The 11,259-nt window shown below is 56.9% G+C and overlaps 1 protein-coding gene across 3 annotated transcripts; it reads left to right on the top strand.

Annotated features, from left to right (window-relative positions):
- The first annotated feature begins 4,689 nt into the window (after nt 1-4,689).
- Nucleotides 4,690-11,022, top strand: MEN1 (menin 1). Of its 3 annotated transcripts, none has more exons than XM_046644904.1 (10): nt 4,690-4,844; nt 5,216-5,676; nt 6,647-6,855; nt 7,064-7,192; nt 7,478-7,518; nt 7,600-7,687; nt 8,289-8,425; nt 8,840-8,975; nt 9,425-9,589; nt 9,803-11,022. In XM_046644904.1, exons 2-10 carry the CDS (start codon nt 5,232-5,234, stop codon nt 10,283-10,285), a joined length of 1,833 nt encoding a protein of 610 aa, XP_046500860.1. In that variant the 5' UTR covers nt 4,690-4,844; nt 5,216-5,231; the 3' UTR covers nt 10,286-11,022. The 3 variants fall into 3 exon arrangements, with proteins under 3 accessions (XP_046500860.1, XP_046500859.1, XP_046500861.1); XM_046644903.1 differs by having other exon boundaries at nt 4,692-4,832; XM_046644905.1 differs by lacking the exon at nt 4,690-4,844 and adding an exon at nt 4,852-4,934.
- The last annotated feature ends 237 nt before the right edge of the window (nt 11,023-11,259 follow it).

Below are 11,259 nucleotides of genomic sequence, written 5' to 3' on the forward strand. Positions count from 1 at the left end.
AATCCGGAACAACTCTCCACTGCCGCCTTTTGTTTTTTTTTGTCTTTCATGGTATTAACATTTTCGAAGGGTCCAGGCCAGTTCTTTGGTAGAACAATCTGTATTTTGCATTTGTCTGATTGTTTCCTCATTAAATTCAGATTTAACTTTTTTGTCAAGAATATCACGTAGCTGATACTATTTTAAGTTAATTACAATAATACACAAATTTCTTTTTTGTAAAACAATTAGGGGCTGAATTCCCCTTTGATTGGCTCTGTTCCCCCGTACGTCACTTTAGGCTAATATGCTCCATACTTACCCATACGTGTGTGTCGGTGGACCGCGCTCCCCTGGCCTCCTTGCCTCCATCAGTGGAGTCAAGTTGGAGCCTCGGGACACTTCGTACCCCTGGGGGCACTCCTGCCCTCTGTGCCCTCACACGGCTGGCCCTCCACCCCACCCCCTGCCTCGAGACCATCAGAACTGGTCCTGCCTTTTCTCCCTGACGCTCAGCTACACCTCAAGGGACTCTGGCCTCCTGGGTTCTCCATAGCCCTGGCCATCCCCTTTGCTGATCCATCTCTACCCTCTCCTCGTGATAGCTGTCCACAGTGCCCTTAGAGTCCATGGTCCAGCTTCAGCAAAGTCCCCTGTGTCCTCAGCCCTTCTGCAGGCCTCAAGCCTCCTGCTCTAGCAGAACCCTTGCCCTCCCTGAGGTCCCTACTGCTCCCCTCTCTCATCCCACAGACTCCCCCACCCCTCCTGCCCCTGGGCCTGGAGGTGGGGTAGGCGTGCTCCTCCATCCTCATCGCCAGTTACAGGCATCCTCCTCCCTCCTTCCTCTCAAACACTCAGGTTTGAACTCCAGTTATCAGCTTATACCACCCACTTTGTTTCTGACGTTGCCCAACCCATGGATGGCGCATTTCTCGATAATTCTGGCTCCTGGCTTGCTGTCACTCTCTCCATCCAACTCCTATTTTAATTCTTAGAGACTTTGATATAGTTCCTTGGACCCCTCTACCTCTGTGACCTTGTCCTCCATCCTACCCCAGCCCCCCATTCCCATAGCCATACTGGAGAGCCGGAGCATCCTGTACGGGAGCCACCCGTCACATGTGGCAACGGCGCACTTGACATGCTGCTAGTCTGAATTGACATGTGCTGTGAGTATAAAACACACACCAGCTATCGAAGACCTAGTGTGGAAAAAAAGTAAATTATCATTAATAATTTTTATGTTGATTTCAAGTTGAAATAACATTTTGGACATACATTATTAAAATTAATGTCACTGTTTACTTTTTTTTTTTTCAGATTTTTACATTTTTCCTTTTTCTCCCAAAGTCCCCTGGTACAGAGTTGTGTGTTTTTAGCTCTGGGTCCTTTTAGTTGTGGCATGTGGGATGCCGCCTCAGCATGGCTTGATGAGCGGTGCTGTGTCTGCGCCCAGGATCCAAACTGGCGAGACCCTGGGCCTCCGAAGCAGGGCGCGCGAACTTAACCACTCGGCCACAGGGCCAGACCCATTGTTTACTTTTTTTAATGTAGCTACTAGAAATCTTTTTTCTTAAACATTGGCCCTGAGCTAACATCTATTGTCAATCTTTTTTTCTTCTTCTTCTTCTCCCCAAAGCCCCAGTACATAGTTGTATATTCTAGCTGTAGGTCCGTCTGGCTCTGCTACGTGGGACGCCGCCTCAGGATGGCCTGATGAGCGGTGCTAGGTCCGCACCCAGGATCCAAACTGGCGAAACCCCGGGCCGCTGAAGTGGAGCATGTGAACTTAACCACTCGGCCACGGGGCCGGCCCCGCTACTAGAAATTTTTAAATGACACATGCGACTCCTGTTATGTTTGTACTGGAAGCACCGCCCTAGATCTTTTCATTGCCAACACGAAAACCCTCTCCCATAATCTCAGTCTCAAGCATCCCACTCTGTAACCAACACCCCTGTCTTTCCAGCGCTCTCTAGCATCCCAACTCCAAGAAACTTTTGACCTCTTTGGAATCTACGATCCATTGATTTTGCCACAGTTTTGCTGTCCCTCATCCCTTGGTGTCCTCACGTCCCTCCTCACACAGCCTAAATTCCAGGTCAATTGTACAATCACTCCTTTGCATGAATAGACTCATTTATTCAGCAAATACTTCTTGAACACCAATTGTGTGCCAGACACTATTCTAGGCACACAAGACACATCGATGAACAAAACTGACACATTCTCTGTCCTCGTGGAGCTTATATTTTGTTGGTGGGAGACAAAAATAAACAAAGAAGTAAGTTATATTATATGCTGGAATAGTCGTTCTCAACTAGGAGCAATTTTGCCCCCTAGGGGACATGTGGCAATGTCTGAAGACAGTTCTAGTTGTCACAACAGGGGGATGGGTTCTACTGGCATCTAGTTGGTAGGAGCCAGGGATGCTGCTAAACATCCTACAGTGCACAGGACAGCCCCCAAGTACAAAGAATTATCCAGGGGCTGGCCCTGTGGCCGAGTGGTTAAGTTCGTGAGCTCCGCTGCAGGCGGCCCAGTGTTTCGTTGGTTCGAATCCTGGGCGCGGACATGGCACTGCTCATCAAACCACGCTGAGGCAGCGTCCCACATGCCACAACTAGAAGGACCCACAACGAAGAATATACAACTATGTACTGGGGGGCTTTGGGGAGAAAAAGGAAAAAAATAAAATCTTTAAAAAAAAAAAAAGAATTATCCAGATGTCAACATTGCCTAAGTTGAGAAACCCTGTTCTAGAAGGTGTTAATTAATGCGTTAGAGAAAAAAAAAAAAAGGTAGAGCAGATTGGTGGAGGGATTGAAAGAGCGATGTGGGGTGGAGAGTGTGATTTTAAGTGAGCTGGTCAGGTCTGGGTCAACCTCATTGAGAAGGTGACATTTGAGCAAAGGTGTGAAGGAGGGAGGGAGGCCAAGTGGGCTTCCTGTTTCCTGGAGGAAATTAAAGAACCCAAGTGAGCCCACGTACTCTGCCTTGTCTCTGGTTATTGTGGATAAACTGCTCACGCTCCTAGCAGAGGCCAAACCTGTCCCTGGGGAACTCCCGTTCCCTCCACCGTCCAAGGCCATCAGCCCTGCAGCTCTCTCATTAAACAACGCAACGACACACCCGCTTTGACCTTCTTCCTTTCCCAACTGCAGTCTTATTTTTCTCTTTCCCTTTGCTGCAGAGCTCCCTGAAAGAGTTGTGTATTATCACCGTCTCCACTCTCCTCCCATTTTTCTCGAGCCCAAGAACTTCAGGCTTTCGCTCCCAAACTGCTCTTAATGTGGTCACCAGGGAGTCCCATAGAGTTACATCCGGTCAGTGCTCGGTGCTCAGCTCGCTGACCTGGGAGCCGCATCTGAGACTATGGATCCCGCCTCTGCCTTGGTGTGCGGTCTTCTTCAGCGTCAGATGCTCATCTGGTTTTCCTCCCATCTCTCTGAGACTCCTTTGCTGGTTCCTCTGGGTCTCCCAACCTCTACAGGAAGGCGTACCCCAGAACTCAGTCCTTGGTGATTTCATCCCATACCCTTCACCCAGCTTCCCCTAATGTTAACGTCTCACACAACCATAGTACACTTATCAAAACTAATTGATGAAAACTGTGAACAAATCTACAGATGTTATTTGAATTTCACTAGTAGGGCTCCCAAGAGCCCAAGACTTGACTGGTTTGGTTTTCTAACTGAAAGTCCCACACCCCCAAAGTCCTCTCAGCCCTGGGCAAACTGGCTGGCACCCACTTCAACAGTTTTTCCGCTAATGTCCCTGTCCCCTTCCAGGACTCAATCCAGGGCATCACGTGGCATTTAGTTGTCCTGGCTCCTTAGTCCCTTCTAATCTGCAACAGTTTCTCAGTCTCGTCTTTCACGACCTTGACACTTTTGAGGAGTACTGGTTGGGAGTATTGTACTGGTCAGAAAGTTCCTTAGTTTGGGTTTTAGGATGTTTTCTCATGATTAGACTTGGCTCACAGATTTTGGGAAAAAAACCCACAGAGTTGAAGTGAGGCAGAAATTTGATCTGTTTTATTCACTGCTATATATCTGGTGCCTAGGACTGAGTACCTGGGCTGTTGTAGGCACCAAATAACTGTTGAATGAATAAGGGAATGAATGGATGACTCTGTAGAAATTATTTAGTGTTGAAGTTTTAAAATGTTAATATAAATACTATCTTATCATACATATTGATCTGAAGTTTTTTCATTCAACAATATGCCCTGAAGATCCATTTTGGCATGCATAGAGTTACTTCACTCTTCTTTTATTTTATTACAAATAACTACAGCGGTTCTTGAGATGTTTCTCTTTGGTCCTGTTAGATTTTCTCACGGACAGAACTGGGGAAGAATCGCTAGACAGAGACACTTTTATGTGTTAGTGGACACTGATAATATGCAACTAAAGTGGCTGCACACATTCACAGTATTCCACCAGTGTTTGAAAGTACCGGTTCTCTCACGTCTTGCCGACACGCGACGATAACCTACAGAAGCGCAATAACCGCCTGAGGATGCCCGGTCACTCCCCGGACTACACCTCCCAGAATGCACTGCGGTCCCTCTGCCTACCTGGTCTGCGTGAAACGGCAGGACCAATCACTGACGACCTCAGGAAGGTGGCGCTGCCTTCACGCCTCACCTACCACTGGGGCGCCCAGAGCCTCGTGACTACCACTCCCATAAGCCACCGCGGACTGGCCGGCCAGGCCACCATTTCAAGATCAGCGGGGCAGGAGAGGGCCCGGAACTCCACTTCCCGGCAGGCAGTGCTGCCGGAGGGGCGGAACTCCGTTTCCCAGCAGGCTCCAGGCGGCGGGCGCCGCGGTGCCTTGTGTGGGATGTAAGCGCGGAGGTGGGCGCGGGGGACCCAGGCCAGGACTCTCCTTGGGATTTGGGGGGCTTGGCGTAGGAGCGCCTGCCCGACCGACTCTAGGGGCCTGGGGTATGGTCGCAGAGAGGGGGCGGGGCGGCCATTGGGGGTCCTCAGCGGAGTCCTAGGGGCGCACCCCCATCAGAGCCGGGGCTCCTGGGGTTGTGGGGGGCGAGGAGGCCCTACAGCCTAGGCTGAGGGGTCCCTCCGACGAAAGAGGGGGAACGGACGAGCGCAGGGTGAAGGGGGCGGGGAAGCAGGGCACGGTGTGTTGGGGGTGGAACCTTAGCCGAGGCTGGGAGGGGGCTCCCCGCCGCGCCCGCCCGACCCTCCCTCCCCCGGCTCGCCCGCAGGCCGAGGCCCGCCGCCATGGGGCTGAAGGCCGCCCAGAAGACGCTGTTCCCGCTGCGCTCCATCGACGACGTGGTGCGCCTGTTCGCTGCCGAGCTGGGCCGAGAGGAGCCGGACCTGGTGCTCCTCTCCTTGGTCCTGGGCTTCGTGGAGCACTTCCTCGCTGTCAACCGCGTCATCCCTACCAACGTGCCCGAGCTCACCTTCCAGCCCAGTCCCGCGCCCGACCCTCCTGGTGGCCTCACCTACTTCCCCGTGGCCGACCTCTCCATCATCGCCGCGCTCTATGCCCGCTTCACCGCCCAGATCCGCGGCGCCGTCGACCTGTCTCTCTACCCTCGAGAGGGGGGCGTCTCCAGCCGCGAGCTGGTGAAGAAGGTCTCCGATGTCATCTGGAACAGCCTCAGCCGTTCCTACTTCAAGGATCGGGCGCACATCCAATCCCTCTTCAGCTTCATCACAGGTTGGAGCCCGACAGGTGGCAAGGGGCGAGAATCCTGGCTCACCTGGGAACCGTGGCCCACCTCTTCCCAACACTATGGGGTTTCTAGAGCCCTTTGGAGACCTGTAAGCCTCACGAGGCGGGGCAAGTGTGATTCTCCGCTTTGCAGCTACGAAACTGAAGCCCAGAGAGGGCAAGTGATGTGCCAAAGTCACACAGAATGGCAGAGCTGGCACTGGACCCCAGTCACTTGGCTCGAAACCCATTAGGCCACCGTATGCCCCCTCAGAACCCCCATCCCTGCCATGGAGCAGCTACAGGAGTCCTGCGGCCCAGCATGAGGCACAGAGGGCGACAGCAGAGTTGGGGAGTGAGGACCAAAATTGGGCTACATTTGAGACAATTAAATGAAATACATCTGAAAATGTTTTGAAAGTGAACAGGCCAGAGGCGTCATCTCAAGAAGCTTAAGGCTTGGGGCCGGCAAAGAGCTTTCTTCTTTGCTTTAAGCCCAGTTGACTGGCAGTCAGGTCTCGGGGTGCCATATTGAGAAGGAAACTGAGGCTGCTTCTGACCTCAGCAAGAAGAGTACAGAGATAAATTAGGAGTATCTGCCAGTGGGTGTGAGAAAAAAGAGCGTTGGCCAGTGTCCTGTTTTTGCTATCCGTGTTATAACCTAATGGGTGCAGTAAAATGAGGAAATCCATAAATTAACAGAAATGTGTAATATGGTTGCAGAGAAAGAAAAGGGACAGGGTCAAAGGCTGGGTGGAGCTATGGAAGATCCCAGAAGGTCTCTTGTTGAGGATAAAGGATGTAAAGGGCAAAGGAGAGGCTTTCAACACGTAGGAGGAAAGGGATGGAGGGATGAAGGGTGGCAGTGTCTGAGGTTTGGAGCTGAGGGTGGGAGGGACTATAGCCCATCACTACCTGGCCCCTTCCCCTAGGCCGGAGCCCAGAGGACCCTCTTTAATTAGCTCTCCTTCCACAGGCACCAAACTGGACAGCTCTGGTGTGGCCTTTGCTGTGGTGGGGGCCTGCCAGGCTCTGGGTCTCCGGGATGTCCACCTGGCCCTGTCTGAGGACCACGCCTGGGTAGTGTTTGGGCCCAACGGAGAGCAGACAGCTGAGGTCACTTGGCACGGCAAGGGCAATGAGGACCGCAGGGGCCAGACTGTCAACGCGGGTGTGGCTGAGCGGGTATTGTCCCCCCACCCCAACTTGTCCCTTTCGCACTCTCCGCCCAAGCCACTCAAGGGCCTCTGCATTCTTGAGCCACACTCCCCTGTTCCCTCACCACCCATGTATGTCAGGAAGGGGACGCGGAAGGGCCCCTTTCCTGGCTGCCACTCCCTGGAGCAGGCTCAGGTGGCCGTCCTGAGACGTCTGGTCTTGTTCTTCCTCCAAGAGCTGGCTGTACCTGAAAGGATCGTACATGCGCTGTGACCGCAAGATGGAGGTAGCGTTCATGGTGTGCGCCATCAACCCTTCCATTGACCTGCACACGGATTCTCTGGAGCTGCTGCAGCTGCAGCAGGTGAGGCATGCCCATGGCACCCCGGGCAGGGTCACGTGCCCTCCCCGAGCTTCAACTTCCCCTTGTGCAACAAGAGCTAATCCTGGCCCGGCCTTTCCCAGGGCTCTTGGGAGAGTGGAATTGAAACGTGAAAGGGCTTTGATTGCAATAAGGGGCTGGTTCCTGAATTCTGGCCCTTCCTACCTGGTGGGACGTCCCTGCTGGTGGACGTGCCACCTCTGCCTAGTAGACTGAGGACCCTGTCCCCCCCCCACCCGGCTCACACCTCTCTCCTTCGGCCCCTAGAAGCTGCTCTGGCTGCTCTATGACCTGGGACATCTGGAAAGGTGAGTAGGGGGAAGTGGCCAGGCTGGGCCTCAGGGGGCTGGGGGGCCAGGGGACAGCCTGGACTCATGATCCTTTCCCAGGTACCCCATGGCGCTGGGGAACCTGGCAGATCTGGAGGAGCTGGAGCCCACCCCTGGCCGGCCAGACCCACTCACGCTCTACCACAAGGTGGGGACATCTCAGGAGGGTACAGAAGGGAGGCCCAACAGGGGCTGGGGTCCCCTTCTACCTGGGGACTGGGAGGGGCAGGTGAGAAGAGAAGAACTTTGTGTGTAATGGGGGTATCCCTCACCCAGTTCCCATTCTGAGTTTGCCACGTGCGTGTTCAGTGCAGTCATGGCTGTCTGAGGAGGGTTCTGGGGACCCCAGCCTGGGAGTGCTGGGGCCTGGATTTGTCCCCTCAGCCCTGCTTTTCCTGCTGCCTCTTGTCCTTTCTGGAGTATAACAGAGGTCACCCGTGGGGGGAGTACTGAGGAGGGGGTGTTAACTCGGTGGGGGTCAGGGGTAGGAGGGACATGGGGCTGGGCTTGGAAGCCTTTGGTGTTTTTGTAGGAGTGCCTGGGAAAGCCTGAGAAAGAGACATGCCCTGAGCTTGGAGGACAGGCCCCTGCCCTTTTCTAGGCCATGGTCTGTGGGGGCCTCCACCCCTGCGGTCCGACCCCGGCTTCAGCAAGCAGTCCTGCAGACCCAGGGAGGAAGCCCTGGTGGAGAGGTGGAAGGGGCGGGAGGTGGTGTGATCCTCCTGTTGCCTCGTCTGCTCTGTCCCCAGGGCATTGCCTCAGCCAAGACCTACTACCGGGACGAGCACATCTACCCCTACATGTACCTGGCCGGCTACCACTGTCGCAACCGCAATGTGCGCGAAGCCCTGCAGGCCTGGGCCGACACGGCCACTGTCATCCAGGAGTGAGGATGCCCCCACGGGGGCCTCGGCCCGCCCGCCCTTCCCCTTCCCCCCAATTTCCAACCACCCTCATCCAGGACTGCAGCCTGGGTCCCAACCCCATCCCCTCCATCCAGTCCCTGGGCAGTCCAGGCCACCAGCCCAGGTGGTAGGGACCCCTGATGAGGGCCTCATGCCTCTCCCCTCCCCCTCTCATTTCCAGCCACCATCCAGCAGTGGAACCTGCACCCCCAGCCCCATGCCCCCTCCTCACTTTTGCTCTGGGCTGACACAGAGACCATCATTTCAGAGTGAGGACCCCAACCACTCACCCCGTCCCTGGATGACCCAGGAAAAGAAACCTGGCGTCATCCCCCACCAGGTCCCAGGGGGTACCCCCGTGGCTGAGACCCCACAGTGCCCTCCTGCTCTCACAGCTACAACTACTGCCGGGAAGATGAGGAGATCTACAAGGAGTTCTTTGAAGTGGCCAACGATGTCATTCCCAACCTGCTGAAGGAGGCGGCCAGCCTGCTGGAGGCCGGCGAGGAGCGGCCGGGGGAGCAGACCCAGGTGAAGGGCTGCAGCCCCAGCCTGTGTGCACCCTCCGGCTGAGCGGGGCTCCCTGTCACAGCCGCACAGGCCCAGGGACTGCATGAAGGAGGTGGCCCAGCGCGAGAGCTGTGTTCTCTTCTGCAGTAGCCACAGTCCTGGGCCTGGGTTTGAGGGAGCCGAGGGTATTTTAGGGGTCTCTACACATGGGTGGAAGCCCATCTCTTTCAGGGCCAGGGCCCCTCAGTGGGTCGAAGGGGTGGGATGGGGGTAAGGGATGGTTCCATCCTTCCGCCATGTGCTGGCTAAGGGCTGGTTTTATAAAAGGAAGGAGGTTTTGCGAATTCTCTTCTCCCATGCTCACCTCTTCCAGAGCCAGGGCTCACTGCCTAGCTGAGGGGCCTGGCCTGTGCCCTCTGATAAGAGTGAGAAGGGCGTCTGACTTGTGCCTTCCTCTCCCCCTTGCCCAGGGCACGCAGAGCCAGGGGTCTGCCCTCCAGGACCCAGAGTGCTTCGCCCACCTGCTTCGATTCTACGACGGCATCTGCAAATGGGAAGAGGGCAGCCCCACGCCCGTGCTACATGTGGGCTGGGCCACCTTCCTTGTGCAGTCCCTAGGCCGTTTTGAGGGACAGGTGAGGGGCAGCTGCGCAGGGTGGCCGGGAGGACAGGGAGTGACAGCAGCTGTAGAAGGGTCGGGACCTTTGTAGCCCTGAAGGGCATCTGCTCATCCCCTTTGGGTGCAGATGAGACTGGGGCACCTCGACAGTCTGGCCGAGGCCAGGTCCTGGGCTTCCAGCCGTTGGCCTGAAACCTCTTCCTCGGCCTGCCCGCCCCCTCCGGCCCAGGTGCGGCAGAAGGTGCGCATCGTGAGCCGCGAGGCCGAGACGGCCGAGGCGGAGGAGCCGTGGGGCGAGGAAGCCCGGGAAGGCCGGCGGCGGGGTCCGCGGCGGGAGTCCAAGCCCGAGGAGCCGCCGCCGCCTAAGAAGCCGGCGCTGGACAAGGGCCCGGGCGCGGGCCAGGGCGCGGTGCCCGGCCCCCCCCGGAAGCCCCCAGGGACCGTCCCAGGCACTACCCGCGGCCCCGAAGGCGGCAGCGCCGTCCCGGCGCCAACGCCCGCCGCGTCGCCCCCACCGGAGGGGCCGGTGCTCACTTTCCAGAGCGAGAAGATGAAGGGCATGAAGGAGCTGCTGGTGGCCACCAAGATCAACTCGAGCGCCATCAAGCTGCAGCTGACGGCGCAATCGCAAGTGCAGATGAAGAAGCAGAAGGTGTCTACACCTAGCGACTACACGCTTTCCTTCCTCAAACGGCAGCGCAAGGGCCTCTGAACTACCCCGGACTCCCTATCGGCCCACGGGGAGCCCGCCCCCAACCGGGGTGGAGGCTCCGCCCCAGCTCCCGTGAGCCCAGGCTCCGCCCCCTGCCCGGGCCCAGGAGGCCCCAACCCCACCCGGAACCGAGGCTGCGGGGCTGCGGGTCCGGGAGACCTAGGGCTCTGCCCCGTCATCGGAATATACGTCCCATCCCCCAGCATCCAAGCCGGCCAATGGGAACCTCACCCCGGGCCCCATCACCAGTCTTTAAAGGTCCAACCACGGGAATCAGGCCCAGCTCAGAACCGCTCTACCCGGCGGCCTGGCCAGTGCTGCTCAGGGTTGCTCTCACCCCTGGTCCGGGAAGCCCCCCCCCCCCCCCCCCGCCCCCCGGGGTACATTTTCGCACTTCAGAATTTCATCCTGGGATTCCAAGCACCCTACCCGCAAGAATTTAAGGAACGCTTCCAGAATTTGGAAATCGTAGCCTCCTCTCCCCCGAGCCCGGGGCACGAAGCTCCGCCCCTGGCCTGTGTGACCTCTGAGCCCGCCCCCTTCCTGACCAAACTGGCCCCAGATCAGAGCGACCTCTTCGCCGACCCTCTGGGAACCTCCCGGAGGTCCAGCCCGTCTCGGGGGACCCGGGAGGAAATCTGCAGGGGTTTGCGAGTGGGTGAGGGGAGCCTGATCGCTTCCTGTTTTGTACATAGATTTATTTTTCAGTTTCAAGGAAGATGAATACATTTTGTAAGAAAAAAAAAAAAACTTTTCCGTGTTTGTTTTTGGGAAGGTGGGGGGGGGGGGGGGGGGGGGGGCGGGGTCGAGCGCCCCCCTTTCCTCTGCCTTCTGGCCCTCTGGCCTCGGGCTCCCCACCTGTAGCGCGCGGGCACCGGGCGGCTGGCGGAAAGGCCTCGGCGCCGTCTGCCCCGCCCGGCCTCGGGGCTTCCCCTGGGCGCCGCGGGCCCGTCCCGCGGGCGCCTCCTCACGGC

Source organism: Equus quagga, chromosome 17 (assembly GCF_021613505.1).
Source record: "Equus quagga isolate Etosha38 chromosome 17, UCLA_HA_Equagga_1.0, whole genome shotgun sequence".
NCBI lineage: Eukaryota > Metazoa > Chordata > Mammalia > Perissodactyla > Equidae > Equus > Equus quagga.

Coding starts and splice junctions, on each gene's coding strand:
- MEN1 (XM_046644903.1), top strand. Junction 7,519..7,599: donor GACCTGGGACATCTGGAAAG/GTGAGTAGGGGG, acceptor ATCCTTTCCCAG/GTACCCCATGGCGCTGGGGA. Junction 8,426..8,839: donor ACGGCCACTGTCATCCAGGA/GTGAGGATGCCC, acceptor CTGCTCTCACAG/CTACAACTACTGCCGGGAAG.